The sequence below is a fragment of the Leptosomus discolor genome, chromosome 9 (genome assembly GCF_034619465.1).
Source record: "Leptosomus discolor isolate bLepDis1 chromosome 9, bLepDis1.hap2, whole genome shotgun sequence".
Classification (NCBI taxonomy): domain Eukaryota; kingdom Metazoa; phylum Chordata; class Aves; order Leptosomiformes; family Leptosomidae; genus Leptosomus; species Leptosomus discolor.
In genome coordinates this window covers 24,599,500-24,615,469 of record NC_141399.1, presented here as the reverse complement: position 1 = coordinate 24,615,469, position 15,970 = coordinate 24,599,500, and the positions used below count along the sequence as shown (strand labels likewise).

At 39.2% G+C, this 15,970-nt stretch overlaps 1 protein-coding gene across 2 annotated transcripts in view; it reads left to right on the top strand.

Annotated features, from left to right (window-relative positions):
- WNK2 (WNK lysine deficient protein kinase 2) overlaps positions 1-15,970 on the top strand; it is a 114,088-nt gene that overhangs the window by 89,832 nt on the left and 8,286 nt on the right. For both annotated transcript variants that reach the window (XM_086469665.1, XM_086469664.1), the window contains 3 exons: positions 645-743; positions 5,905-5,949; positions 7,530-7,783. In XM_086469665.1, coding sequence (XP_086325791.1) covers positions 645-743; positions 5,905-5,949; positions 7,530-7,783 — 398 coding nt within the window. The remainder of the gene's footprint in view (positions 1-644; positions 744-5,904; positions 5,950-7,529; positions 7,784-15,970) is intronic.

Genomic DNA, 15,970 nt, shown 5'->3' with positions numbered 1-15,970 from the left:
TGCCTTACAGATTTCTGAGAAAAAGGGAAAGGAAAGCAAAAAAGATAGGGAAGGATAGCAGATTGTTTCCATTGGTTTGTTTGGGGCTTTTTTTAGCCCCTTGATACTGGTAGACCCAGAGTTCCTCATTATAAACTACCAAACCATCTTGGGTGTGAGGGGAAAAGAAAAAAAAAAAAAAGACAAAAGGGGGAAAAAAAAAAAGGGAAAAAAAACCCCAAACCAACCCAAAACCAGAGAACTAAGTTCTGTTTCCTTTATCTAAGGCGTTAACTTCATGCATGATTTTGGAGTCCCAGCTAAATGACTGTAGACTGGCTGTGATACTTCTGTGTATTGCACACCTCCGTAGGCTTTGACTGATCTTGTTGCCATGCATATTGGAAGTTATAATGATGATCAAAATACCTTCCTCTCATTGTACATCCTGCCAAACTAATCTACAAAATATGTATCTGTTCTCTTCTGCTGTTACTGCATCCTTTGTGTATGGTCAATTAACATACTCCTCTTTGGCAAAGTTAAAATGGAGATGTGGATGTTTAACTAACAAAGCTGATTTGACTGATGGTATAGGACATCTGATCACAGCTACTTGTACTTTATAAGTGTCTTTGTTTTCTTCCCTTTATATTCATTTGCAGGCTGGACGGTTTTCCACCAAACGTCTGAGAGAGTGACCTATAAATCTAGTAGCAAACCTCGTACCAGATTCCTCAGTGGACCTGTGTCTTTGTCCATCTGTTTGTATTTGTTCTTTTGTATTTTATCACAGTCCATCTTTCTTTTACCCCCTTTTTCCAATTCCATGTTTTATATCTCTAATATGTTTGGCAGGATGCCCCTTTTTCTAAACCATCTTTTCTTTCTTTTTACCTTTCTTTTAAGTAATCATCATGAACACATCTTATTTATATTAATTTTTCATATGAAAGCTTTTTTTGCACTGCTTTTGGCTCGTGCCTGGGCACCAAAAGCATGTGTGGAAGATCTCATCATTTATTATATAGCCTTATGGTAAATTTTACCCTGGATTTATCAAAGCTTTTGTACTTTATGTGATTTATGTTGAAGTAATTTTATTTGCAATGTGGCAAATATACATGTCTGCTGTCCCGGTTCCAGCGACAACAAAAAGAAATTCATCCTTCTGTAGACGAATGGTCTCTTTCACACATGTTTGGACTATGAAGACATGCATGTAGCAAGCTGATACAATACTAGAAGGTCACTGAAGGGTATAACTTCCATACAAGGGCTGTATTAACACGATATACAGTACTGTTTATATCCACTCTATTTTCTTTAATTTTTTTCCCCCGCTCTTTGCATGTGGAAATGCTGAGACAATAGTGCTCCAGCTAGTTCTTTCAAAATCTGTTTTCTAGGTGGGCTTTTCCCCATGCATTCACTTTAATTACTTTAAGTGCGCAATTTTTTATGTACTCATAAGCGGCAGGAAGATTTGGTTACTCCAAGGGAGAACACCATCAACTTTTTTTGTGTAAGCTGATCTGGCTGAAGCACTTTACTCAGTTTATTTTCTTATGACCTTATGTGACCTCAGAGATGAAGTCAGTTAGCAGTTCATCAAAGCATAAATAAATAAAAAGCAATATCAGATTTTCAGATGATACTTTGAAATGGATTGCTAGTATCTAATATTTTTTTGTTTCAAATAATTGTGCACCTGCTATTTGTACCCTATTTGACTTCTAAAGTAATTGGCATTACAACCAAAAGATCTGAAGCTATTTAATTAAGAACTTAAGACCTTTATAGCCAATCATATATGCTGCTTTTTAGGCAAACAGATTTTGCTTGTACAATAAAGATATGTTGTGCTGAACAGGTACTATAGGCCACTTACATATAACATTAGAAAGGCTAATAATGTTCTTGAGAAAGAAAATGTTTGGTTAACTAACTGTTCATTTGCATTAATATCAGATCTCCCATTGGAGTTCTACATTGCTTGTCATTATCCAAGTGGTACAGATCAAAGGCACAAGACCACTCAAATACACTCCTCCTAATTTTATGAATAAACAGTATTTTTAAAAATAATCTTGATTTTTTTGTTTGAGGTCCCTAAAAGTCCAAGCACTCAGGTTCTTGAAATACTGCTCAGCGTACTGAATTTATTATCGTGCCAGTTTTTAATGACTGTTGAAGTCATGAGACAATTTTGCATTCAGGGATTTTTTCTGAGAATCTGAGGGGAATTCTCAGCTCACAAATTTTCCCATTTGGTATTATAACAGACATAGTAGTTTCTTCCTCTGCACATGTAATTCCCAGAAGTTGTTTCATTAATCTTTCACAGAATTACTATTCAGTAGGATGCAAAAAGACTGGCATATTAAAAATGTTTGGGTGCATGGATATTGTGAATGAAACCAAGGGAATATGTAAATCCTTCAAATCGTGAAGTTTCCCAATGCTTAAATAACTCAGCATGACTAATGGCTTTCTGTTCTCAGCCCATATGCTCTCTTCTCGGTTTCTTCTGGGCAGAGTGTTTGGAGAGGAGGTTTGCACTCTCTCGTTTCTGAGTCATACGAGGAGATGGTCTGAGTTTCAGGCACTGAACCCTGACACTTCCACCCAAAGTCACCGCTGCTTGGAGAGTGCAGCTTAGTTTCAAATACTGCCTGTGACTTGAGTTGCTAGACAGTTTTCTATGGCTGAATTACTGGTAGGTTTTGATGGGGGTAGGAGGTTATTTTAGCTTGTTTTCCCAGCGAGTCCAACAGGTTGGTTGTGTGCATGTGTGAAGGGATGAACATGGGGCTGCGTGTGGCCTTGTCCCCCAAGGGCAGCTGGGGCTGCTGCTGGAAGGACGTATGGCTGGTGGTTCCATTGAGCCAGTATCCAGAGCAACCGTGACCATGAGCCATAGGAAAAACAGTGCTAGCTGATGATGATGGTGATGAGAATGCCATCTGGCTCATGCTCCTTCCTCTCTGGATGGGACACAGGTTGACCCAGCAAGCAGGCAGAGCCAACCGTTTGGACTAGGTGCTGAACATGTTCCCATTTTTGCTGCACGCTTGAGACAGGCAGTGAGTGAGTACCAGGCGTACAGGGCTGGGATGTGGCTGTCCAGTGCAGGCAGCTGGGTGGCATATCCAGGCAGCTCAGGGTCCTGGGTCTGTTCCACAAGTCAAAGTTTCCCTGGGATTTTTTGTTCGTTGGAGAGCTGTTGGGAAAAGTTGTGCTAACTTTTCAGAAATGCTCTGAATCTCTGTTTGATGAAGGAAAAACAGCCCTTCCAGTGTGAGGCCTGTACTCTATTAGCAGGCAAATTAGCAGCATGGTTTTAAAAAGAAATGTTCCGATGCGTTACAGATGGTTTTACAAATATCTTGCCCTGGTTACAAGATCCATCAGACTTGAACACTTTCACAGTGTTCTCCAAGAATTGCTTTTTGATCTGTTCCCTATGTCCACTATTGACTTTTCCTTTGTACTTTTCATGGAATAAAATTTTTTTGATGGGCTTCAGCATAATTTTAGCCTGAGCTCCTTCCCTGGGTTAAATTGCAACAATGTCTTAGGGAAGAGTTTGTGCTGATGGTGAGTGGAATTTTCAAAAGCTCCATTTGGCTTAGACTTGTCATCCTGTGTCAAGTGATTTTTGTCAGGTCTGTAGTAGTTAATATATTGTATTATGCATATGCAACTATGGAAATGGTCTAACAATTTATTGCCATTTCAATTTTATTTTAGCTTTCAAACTCTTTGGCAGCTGTTAAGAGTGCAAATATGGGACAGTGGATTTTTTCTGTCCTGTATGATATAATAGCTACTTAATTTCCCAGATAAGCAGTCTGGAATTGGAGGGAAAACACTGCTGAACTTCTGCAGTCTTAGATGAAATCTTAATTATGATTCATCTTCTTAACTGTACAGATTTTAGAAGTAATTCAATTAATCTGGTGAATTAGATTTACCAAGTGCATTTTTAATTGAATTTGGATTTCAAACCAATCGTAGCCAATGATTGTCAGTCTCTGCTTCAGGCAACATCACCACTTTAGATACTAAGCAACATGCTGGAATGATACAGTTTGGAAGAAATAGCTCTCTTTGATGATTGACTCTCCTGTGATATTTTCCTTAACATTGGCTCCGCTCACGCGTGTGTTGTGACTGTCTAGTATTGGTGCTCTTTGTTGCTTCCCCACGCGTGTGGGGGGACCCAGGTTTGATTTGGCACCCAAGGTGTATATAAACTTGTGACTTGGTTTTCAGGAAATGGAAGAGTTGGTGATTAAACTTTTTTACATGCATTTAAGCACGTACTGTAGTCAGCTGCCTGCTTTTATTTTTTGCAGGCAGTTGCTTTTCATTTGCATACATATTGTGCTAAATACTACCTATTGCTACATGCAGAAATGCTGCAGGACAGTTAAGAAAATGGCATTCTAGTATTACTGCTACTGATGTTCCCACAATTGGAGTTGCTGGCTAACTTTAAGGTATATCTGAGGGGAAAGAGGGGAAAAAAAAATATGACGCAGATTGTTGAGTTGTGAACGTGACTTGTATTTGTTAGCTTTGAGATGGGAAACTAAACTTGGTCATGCTTGCGTAAGACATAACTGTAGTCATGTCCTTCTGATTTTCCTGGAGTAGAACCCTCATTAAGCAATACAAAATAATAAAATCTTTCAAAGCAATCCTTCTGTTTCCTCCTCATGCCACACATATCAAAGCACAAACATTTCTGCCTTTTTTTGCTCCCTCTTTACTTTCTCTTCCTCAGTCTCAGACTGATGTCTCTCCTTTCTCCTTTGAAGACTCATTCAGAGCCTACGTCAACCTGGACCTGCAATCTCTTGAGTTTAAAGCTGCGTTTCTGGCACAGTAACATGAAATATTGACACTAGTTTGCTGTAGAGAAAAAGCACATACATCCTGTATCTTGCTTTTTTGCCCCACTCTGATTTTGCTCATGTTTTCAAGTCCTTCATGATAAACTTGCCATGCCCCATGTCAGATATTCATCTCCTCCCATACCATGGTGATATTCTTCTTACCAAGTCCAAAATACCTTTCAGGAAGTTTGGCACTCAAATAGAAATGGTGCTTATGTCTGGCAAGATCTGACAGTCAAGTAGGGTTCTCGGTGCACTTCTGGCGTTCTAACGATCTATCCAACAGACTATGTAAAATCATAATGAAGGACGTAACGAGATAATAATGAAAAAAACCCACGTAGTTTGGTTAAATGAAAACTCAACTACTCTGCTGGATTATTTTTCTGCACTTGGGCAAAGCAGAAGGGAAACTCATTCATGGTTACTTTCAATTGAAGTTTAGAATCTCACATTCAGACACAAATCCTACTAATAAAGTATTTGGAAACAATTGGCCTCAGACCTGCAGGACAATGTATCTTTTTGGACTTGTAAAACAGGACTTTTAGGGTTGGTTTACGGTTTGTCTTTGCAGCCAGACTAGCTTGACTTGTTCCTGAAAGCATTTTTGGCCTCCTGTCACAAACTGAATTGACATCATTTCCTGCATAAATAGAGTAGGAATCAAAACCTCCTATTAGAAAGCCAACGCAATTTGGAAAAACAAAACATAAAACAAAAAAAAACCCAAACAAAAAAAACTGAACAAAAACCCAACCAAATGCATCTTCAAGTCATGGGAACTTGCTTTTGGCATGCTATTGTACTTCTCAAAGCTTCTGAATGGCTGCACATTAAGAAAGGTTTGAGCTGTCCAGTTATTTAGGCTTCCTTTATTCACCTGAACTGCTGACTTTGTCTGTCCTTTCTTGCATAATAACTACTTTTTGATTGCTTAAAAGTACAGAAGCTTGTCCGTCAGATTTGTTGTGTTTAGTCTTATCTAATTCAGTATGTCTTGTATTGTTTTACCTTGTAGGGTCCACCTTGAAACGACTATGTCTAGGCAAAGATCACAGTAGTAGTAACTATCCCATTTTTGTTTCTCAGTATTTCCTTCATGGCATGGGATGCTTTTTGATTTTTGTTTATTTTTTTTTACTAAAAGCTAGTTGTTTAATAAATAGAGATGATGCACTTATACTGATATGAAATTAGACTGTATAAATTGTGATACTTTCATAATAATGCATGTGCAGTGATGTCTTGGGAACCACGCATGCTGCAAGACAGTTGTATTTGTGTGTGAGACTGTGCACGCATGCCACGAGAAAACTGGATTCAGTGTTTGTCTTTCTGAAATACACACCTTTATATGACTGCAGTTCTCTGCTGGAGGAATTTATAGCTTAAAACAATCTTGTTCCTGTTGACCTGCATGAAATATTAAACGCTAATTGAAGAGCTTTCCTGTCAAAATACTTATTTTTCTCACTGGTCCCTTTCCCCCAAGCAAAGGCAAAGGCAATAAGCAGTATTCACTTCAAAGTTATGTTGCAGGTTGAATGCATGATCATTTAAAGGTTATTAATGTATTTTTATATAACCATAGGACTAATTAGTTTACTCTGTTTCATTGCTTGGTAAATGATTAACAGAAAAAAGAAGACTGAATGTTCATGTTTGCCTATATAATAATTTTACTACAGTTCTATGAACTTTTTGCTTGGAGAGATGGTCTTTATTTCAAATATTTAGCTGTATCAAATACATTAGCTGAAAAGTTACTTTACTTTATTTTCTGCTTAGGTCAAATTCAGGCACCTTTGGTTGCTCTTTCCTGCTGATCTTGCTGTGTCAGACTTGTAGTTACCAACACGTAAAAAGGACAGATTTTTTTTTTTTTGCCTAGTTATTCTAGAATTAAGTGAACATACCAAATTAAATCTCTGTCAATAACCTTCCTGTCTGCTTTTATCTATACCAAAAGTTCTGTATCTTTGTCTCCAAAATTCACACAGCCACTTACGTCCTCCTCTCCTCTTTCTTCTGTACATTCATGGTCCCAATGTTGGTTTTTTGGTGTGGTTTTTTGTTTTGTTTTGTTTTGTTTTTTCCCAAAAATATGCAGATGGCAGAGTAAATGGTGCTAACATCAAGGGAGATTGTGAGTTCCCGAAGCCCTTGAGGCATATTAGCCAACCCTACTTGTAACCTATATGACAATTACATTTTTCCAGGAGGACATTGAACTTATGCAAGTAAAATAAGTGGTAAATTCATCTTTAAATGTGTGCACTTTAAGCAAGTAGTACATCCTGCCTCCCACTATCTCATGGTAGTCTCCTCTGAAGAGACTTTGTAAGCCTTAGGATGTCAGTGTTACTGTGACTGCATTCCTTTTTTCTCTCCAAATCATTAATATCACCTAGAGAGAAGCTGTGGGTGCAACAGCTAGTGGCTAAGCTAACATAATGTGATAGAAAATACGAACGCATTGGACTTGGACCATTTCTTTAAGCAAAGGTGTTCTGTAGAAATGAGGGGGAGGGTTAAAAATCCAAAAAGCCAACATTTGAATTGTAGTAGATGAGAAGCTGCTAGAGCAGGAAAGTGGTGAAGCAGAGATGCCATTATCAACTTTATTTGTGTGTGATTTTCCAGGATCCTCGACAAACAGTCTTGTAACGTGTCCTGAGCCCCTCCCGCAATCAACCCTGCAGGTTCAGGCCAACAACAGTAACAACAAGAAAGGGACGTTCACAGATGATCTTCACAAGCTGGTTGATCAGTGGACAAGCAAAACTGTTGGAGCTGCACAGACAAAACCTTCCTTAAACCAACTGAAGCAGAACCAAAAAAGGCAAGACATGGAGCCAAAGGCTAATCCCATGCAAACACAGAATGAGGCATGTGGAGTAAGTGGCACTCCTTGAAGAACGTACCTTTTGCTATGTGTCTGAAAGCCTTTGCAGGACTCAGATTTGGAGGAGGAGGACATAGACTAAAGTACTTCAGATAGATACTTCCTATAAAGTCTGTCTCTTTTCTTTAAGTACTAAACCAGATTTCTTTTTTTTAAATTGTCTTTTGGAATAATCTGGGGGAATATATGGGCTGCAATATATATATATATATATATAAAACATATATTTTTAAATTGCAAACTGCTTATTAACAGCAATACTCATACTATTAACCATATGTTGCTCAACTTAGATTTTAACTATTCCTAAAGTTTTCTTCTTTTTGATGTTTGATATTGATCTTCGTAAGGCAGAACGTCTCTGGGCTGGTGATTTGGTGGTAGAAAGCCTTTGTTTTAGCGGAATTAGAGTGAGTGCTGTGCTGAGATAGGGGACAGCTGGATGTGTTTCTGACCCTTGCTTGTTGTACCAGGCTCTCTGCCCCATGGAAATACCATTTTAGAAATGCTGTGAAAGTAAACTACAACAAAATGGAAATTGGAAGCATCCCTATTCATCCCCTCTTATTCTCAATAGCAGGAAACAAACATTGCAATGCGCATTTGTGTCTGCATTCAGTGCTCATTTTCATGGCTGAGTGATGATATGGAGGCAGGCACAAAAATAAATGAAGAATCCCAGTTTACAATTCTGTCCCACCCTAGTCTGGGTTTCCAGACCTCTTCCTTCTCCTCACGGTTGGGTGATTCTGTGACTAATAATTTTTGCTGGATTTATTTTTTTTGGAAGACTGGAAATTGAGCCAAAGTAGAGGAAAAGAAATAAATTTTAAAAGCAAAGAAATAGAGAAAACAAAACGAGTGAGGGACTGCTCTGTAATCCCTTAAAAACAAGATAACTGGATCTGGATAGTAAACTGTTGCTTTCTTGGCATGTAGAAGGAAAAAAACTTGTATGCAGCAGTGGTAGCTCTGTAGTTGTTCATGAGCTGAGATGTGCCAAAGCAGGAACTGTGCTAATGTGTCTGCTTTGGTACCTACTGGTGCCTGAGTTAGTAGAGTCACTAACTTCACAAGGAAAAGCATTTGTGCAAATTTATTAAGCAATTTTATGTCAATTCTTAGTTGCCATAAATAAACAAAAACCAGAGAGTAAATAATCCTTCTATGTAGTGATGGTTTAACCAGTGTAAACCCATTCTGGAATAGCAGCAACATCTACTTAAGACCCCATTAGTTCTCATAAAATAAGTCAAAATAGGTGCTAAGTAAACACAATTGAAGACTTCTGGAAAGTGATGGTGAGGGCACAGATTTTGTTTTGTTAGATCACTTCTTACTCTCTTTCGATGTGCTTTTTGCAGCTTGACGTCTTTTTTCCAAGACTTCTGCTGTAGTTTGAAGTATTTGATGGGGGTTTTGCCCACTTACAACTCTGGAAAAGAAAGTGGTTATTTTACTTATTTGAATCACCCATTAACATAAATTTAGGGTTAATTTTACCTTCTGCAGCCTTGATATCTCTGTTTCAAAACCTGTGGAGAAGGCAGGGTATCGCTGTGAGAGGAACAGGAATGTCCCTGTTTCAGTACACTGATTTTGGAGGGTTTATTTCTCTCTAGAACATGGCAGTTGTTCTAGGGGATTAACAAAGCTGACTGAAGTCTTTTAGAGATAATTTACCAAGAGCACAGAGAGGCTGGGATTCCCTGCCCTTCATTTCACATCATTCCTTGTTGCTTCGAAGAGTGGCAGTCAGCTTGAGACCTCACGAGCCTGGCGCCACCTTCCCCTGGGTGGTTTTGTGCATCAAGTCCTTGTAGGGCCATGTGGGCTGCAGAAGAGATGCAAAGGTAGATAGCAGATATTCCTAGCATGGTTATTGTTGGGGTATTGGCCATGAAGATGGCACAGCATGCAGCAGCTGACAGAAAACAGGGCAGCGGATATGATTTGAAAGACTTTTACAAGGGTTGTTTTGGGAGTTGAGCATCGTTCTGCTGTTTGTACCTTTTGAAATTTACCCTAAAAGGGAAATTGAAATTAAGGGAAGAGAGGGCCTCATGACGTTGGGAGAAAAATAGCCAAAAGAGGAGGAGGAAGGAAATTGTGTGAAAGGATCCCTAAGGACCCATAGTCTGGACAGCCGGACAAGCAACCCATAACATTAGTGCTTGGATTGATGAGCTACATGGGGAGATGTTATATCTGCAATGAATCATCGTTGAGTCTACCTTTTAAAATGGTATTGAAAAGACAAAAAGAACTCAGGAAGTCACATAAAGGATGGATAAAATAGCTTTCTAACAGCGAGCATGTAAAGCTCAGGCTGTACTACTTCTGTCCATCTGTTAACACCATCTTTTTGTTGTCTTTTTGATCAAATACAAAAATGCCTTTGCAAGAAAAGAATAAGGAGCACTAAACAGATTTCCAGCCCATCAGAGAAAGCTATAATAAGATTTTCTGTTGGAAATAAAGGCTAGATAAATTGGAAACATGGTGATTCTTATGTCTTTTTTTTTTTTTTTGACTGGAACAAACTATCAGGAAACTACTAGGGGCAGGTTGTCTCATATCTTCAGACTGGGTGTTTTGTTTTAGGAGAAGCTATTTTAGGTCTCATGCGATGATTGAAATGAGGGGTAGGAGGGAGGGCATGTTCATACCTTCACTTCTAAATTGTCTCTGGAAGTTATTGGACAGTCTCCTTGAAGGGTTTTTAAACAGGAGTAGGAGTGATGTGAGCTGTCCCATGGTGTTCTGTTGGTTATAGGTCCCCTGGAATTGGCACTGCACAGAGCTCTTGTATGTGACACCGAGGCCGTGTAGGCGGTGAGCATCCTCCTGGAGGGGGGATTCTAGGGCTTCTGTTATACAAGGTGTGACAAAGAAGGCATCAAATCAAATGGCCCCTTTCTACTCTGTATTTGGTGTTTTTTCCAATCTCTAGGCCAAAGGAAAATTGCAACAAATCCTTATTGGTTAGGGGTAGAGTTATTTTATTTACTTTTTAATTTTTTATTTTCTCTTACTGTACACCCACTGTTATTAACACGCAGGGTAGTTGTGTGGCCAACTTCAAGTCTTCCCTTTCACCCTGGAAAGACAGGAGTAACTTTCCTGAGTTATCTTTTTTCTTGAGATGCTTCTAGCACCATCAGCAAATTGCTGTGTGAATACAATATATTATTGGTACCTTTTTTTAACTAAAGGCAGGCGACTCTTAAGGTTGGAAGTCAGCTCAGAAGAGAAATTGGTGGTGTGTTTAAGAGTTAGTGGTTTTATTTTCATCCTCTTTATCATCAGAAGTGTAGAAAGCAATCAAATAATTGGGATGCAAAGAAGACTAAATTCTACTTTTGTTTCTGTGGAAGTTACCTGCCAGTTTGGCTGAAAATCCCGGTTTGATATATATTAGAAGTCTGTGGGGGAACCTTCACGCATCCAGTTATGTCACAGGAGCTCTGAAATGTTCCTTTTCAAATGTTTTATTTAAACATGGAAATACACATGGAATCTCCTCAGCGGTAATTTGAAATGTAGCAGGAGATATTAGAAGACAAAGTCAAAACTGCCTGATAATAGTTATTTCTCTCATGCTCATCTGTGTTGAAGACATGATGAAATAATCCTTTTTTACAGGTAATTGTGGTTACCACCAGTTAAGCAGTACGCCTAGGAACATGAGCTGCCTTGTGTATAACGAGTATTGAATATTGTGTAGTTAAAGGCATTATTTGAAGATGCCTGGGAATAAAGGGCTTACCAAAAATATTTTCTGTTCTTCGTACTGTTACATAGCTCTGTGGGTTTTGAAGAAAAACCTATTACCCCAAAAATGTTGTAAACATGTTCCAAGTCCGTAATAAGGTGGTTTCTGTGAATACGCAGGTCTGTGTCAGATGGTGACATGTGCTGGGGCTTAGGCACCATCCGTAATAGCTGCACATCTGTTTGCATTTAGTCTGTCTTGATTTCAGTGAGCTGGCTGCCTGGGGAGCGGGCTTTCTGGAGATAGCCACAGATGCAAAAATGGAGCAGAAGGACTATTAACAGCTTTTACTGTGTCTTCTGTCTCTATTGGATCAGAAGAAGGATACAAAATGGGATTAATTTGTGTTTGAAACTATTCAACGCTGCCTGCTCAGTCTGAATGTCAGAATAGCTTTCCAGGAACCTGGAAGAGCACAAACACAAGTCTTCAGTAGCACTGATAAGTTTCGGTTTTCAGCAAACTGGAAAAAACCACTAAAAAAAGATTTAGTAACATCCTTTTCCTGCTCATGTTGGCAGCCAGCTCTAATCCTGTCCTGTGATTCAGTTTTGTTTCAGTGGTAGCTGGACCGTACAGAAGTAAAACAGTAATGCTAATAACATAACTATCAAAATGTAGCTGCAAGAAAAATAACTTAAATCCTGCATTTTTTGAATGGGTCGTGATAGTTACAGTCAGTTTTAATTGCAGTTAATTACCTAATTTCATCTGTTCTAGTGTAAAAACATATATATTTGTAAAAAGTCGAATAGAACTCTCAGCTATATACTTTCACAGTACTGTAGCTATGAATATTGCTAAAGTGGCACTTCAGATCTTGCTTGGTAAAGCATGAGAACAAGGTAAACAACTAAAAAAAGTCCAAAGACCAGATTTATTTTTTTTCTGAACTAACATGGCCTTTGTCCAGTGGGGTTTGTTTCATTTTTACATATGTTTTTGTGTATGTTCTTCTTCGTGTATATATTATTCTTGTTTTCTAAATAAGTATGTGTGATTATTTGAGGGAATAGGAATAAATGGCAGCAAGGGAAAGACTGACAGCAGAAGGCAGACGTTTGGGGAAGCAGGAGCAAGAGATATCTCACCCGGCAGGGACTTGCACATGCCCTCAGGGCAGAGGTTTATTAGTGCTGGGAGGGTTTGGCAGCTGCAGGAGAGGAAGCGTGAGCAGAGGTAGGAAGGCAGCAGGCAGAGGTAATGCCGTAAGTGTTCGTTCAGTAAGTATATGGCTTTTATAGAGAAGGCTAATTGAGATGCAGAGGGAAAGAGGACGCAGGGGACTTCCACTTCCTTCCCATATAATATAGGATACATTTTAGGATCTCAACCCAGTCTCCCTTCCAAAAAAATATATTAAAAAGTTCCTATTAATTATCTCTAGCAGACAGACTTTTTTTACATGGTGATGACAGATGTAAATGAAGGTAAATTCATTAAGTTTGAGACTGCGTCTACCTTATCAGCCTGCTTGAGGCCAGGGCAGATGACTTGACTAGGCTCTAGGCAGGCAGCAGAACAAACAGAAGTAAATTAATACTGTAGTATCAAAAATGAAGTAATGCCATCCATAGTTGTCTAAGTCTTATAATCAATGTCATTCCTCATTACGGGTGTTGCATCGTCTAAAGCTGAATTAGGAAGGGAAAAGACCACTTCTGCTTTACTCTTCTGCAGGAGGATTAGAGTATTTTAAATAAGCCCCAACACTTGTCCTATATGACTGCAAGCTATGGCTATAAAGATTTTTGTTTTTCAGTGATCTCGAAACATTGGTTTCTTGAGGTGGATGCAGGAGTCTGGTATTCTGCCATTTGTTTTCAGTTCCCAAGATAACTTCAGTGTAAAATAAACAATTCACGCCCCTGTCTTCAAGCTTTGAGTAGAGTACCAAAGCCCAGAAGATGCACTGGGAGCTGAAGCCTTGTCACTGCTAGGATATAACGTGCTGTAGTTGACGCACATTCTGGAATAACAGCTTGTGCCAGAACCGGCACCTTTCAAACAAACTTGCAAAAATGCCAAGGTAATAGCGAAGAGGTCACCTGGGCAAGCAGGGAGCTGCGGATGACAAATGTGTCCTTTCATCACAGAATTGGCCATCTTGTGAGTGACAGGAGAACTTGCAGTTTCACAGCTCCACTTGCAAGCTTCAACCCCCCTGGCAGCTGAAGAGCTTGCACTTGGGGGTGAAACTCCCTTACCATTGACGAGGGTATTGTCATCTCAGGGGCTTCCTTCGGTGTACCTCTGTTAAAATACCAGCCTGATTGATTGAAATGCCAAGCTAGTTCTGTTTACAGCTGTGACTTTGACCCCAGTGTAGGTACACACCTTGTCCATGACTGTTTGCATATCCATCTGCTTCCTTTTGAATTTTATGACCAAAGTTTCCTAGAGCTGGGAAATCCATAGCTTCTTGTGCTGTTTTGAGGAGTCTTCTCATTGATTTTGATGTTTCAGTTGATATCTACATGCAGGAAGTAATCAGTTGTTTAGGCCTCCATCAGTGTTGAGTCATCAGAGCTGGTTAAAAGATGGTTAAAATATGGCTTTGGCTAAGAGACCTCTATCCAGGGGAAGACGCAAGAGCTAGATGTCTTGTTGCCTCTTAAAGTGTGTGTTTTGCTCCCTTGAAGCATGCGACAAAGGTAGAGGAAGCAACCTTAAATCATTAACATGCATTTGTTGTGACATTAACAGTTTTTAATAGGTATGTGTAGCGGTTGGTTTTGGAGCATGATGCAGTTTTATTCCTTGTTGCACATACGTAGCCTTAAATACAGCTGCTGCTTTACTGAGAACAGAATAGTCAAGAAGCTTGAATTGGGTAGAGGTGGATTTCTTCAGTATTTTAAAAGAAATGAAAATAAGCATTTTCAAGATAGAATTTTTAAATAGGACCACTTGCTAAAATGTCACCTTACATTGTCAATGCTGCTGTATAATCTATTGCTTGTATAAGAAGTGTTATATTTCTGTTGGGTATCTTTACGGCATCCGTTGTCATCCACTCACAGTTGTCTAGTTTGGTGGAAACCATCATTTTGGAGATGTTAAAACAAGGGTCTAGTAATAGGTTAAAGAAGTCTTTAGGTCTTAAAAATATGTCCTCAGTTCCCCTCTTTATTCTTTGGTTTCTGCGGTTAATTTTGTTGGACTTTTATACATAAATAGTGTGAAATTCATTATATCGAAGCAGCTATTTCTCTTAGTTCAATGCTTACCATCAGATTCAGGTTTCAGATTAGAACTGAAGACAGTGAAGTGAAGAAGGATATCAGATACTTCTGTATTTTTCTAAAATCTGTTTTGGAGCATGGGTTAACTCCCCAAAGCAGTAAATCCCAGAGTGACGTTGCCGTTTTTATTTTTGAGAAGCGATAATAAAATCAGAAACATAGAGTAAGCATTCCCTACAGTCTTATGCATCTATTCATGTTTTCCACTGAAATTTCACCTTCATACCAGTTTTATCAGTTTCATGTGAAATACCAAATTAATGGGAGATTCCTGGACCTAAATAATACCCTTTTTTTGTCTTATGGCATGAATAGGTGCTGGCTTGGTGGGAACCAGAGCAGGGAGTAGTAAATTCTGTGAAATTAAAACCATAATGAAATCCTGCAAACACTGTCTGCAGAGAGAGTGGGCAGCATTTTGGGTAACAACTGTTCTTGCACACAATGGAGGGTATAATTTGGGAAGCTGGGCCATCCCCCTGTTTAAGAAGGAGAGCTCTTTCTCTGCCCCTCACATCCGAAAACTGAATAATTGAAGTGGATATTAATAGCATTTTAGGAAAATAGCTGGAATTGTTCCCAGCAGCCCCTGAGGCCTCCTGCTGTGCCCTTACCGGGTTGCCTCACCTGGTCTCAGCCACCACCAGTGCTGGGTATTTCACCACCATGGCAAATCTCTTCCCGTTCATCACTAGTCTTAGTTCTGTGAGGCTGGATGAAACAACTTTTTAGAGAAATATGTGCTAGAATTTTTAAAACCTGTTCTGAGTATGGCTGTAAGAGTATGAGATTTGGGTTAATTCTGCATTTAGTTTAATTTATTTACTTTTATGCACAAGACTGAGCATAAAAGATACTTGAGGTCCTTTGGCTATTGGAGGTTTTTCATGGCTTTTGGTGGCATTCCGTTCTCACTTGTTTGGTGATGCTTCCTGCCTCCTTATAACAACACTATATTCAGACAACTTTCCTCTCCACCCTGTATCAAACTTTGCTATTGATTTCCATTTTTTTTGTCCTAAAAACAAAATAGAGGAAAAAAGAAAAAAAAAACCCAACAACAAATAAACAAAAACCAAAAGGAAAACCCACCACCAAGATCCAAGGACGTGGTGCCACCCCTGTGCCCCCGCCGGCTGGCAGCCCCTTGCAGGTACCC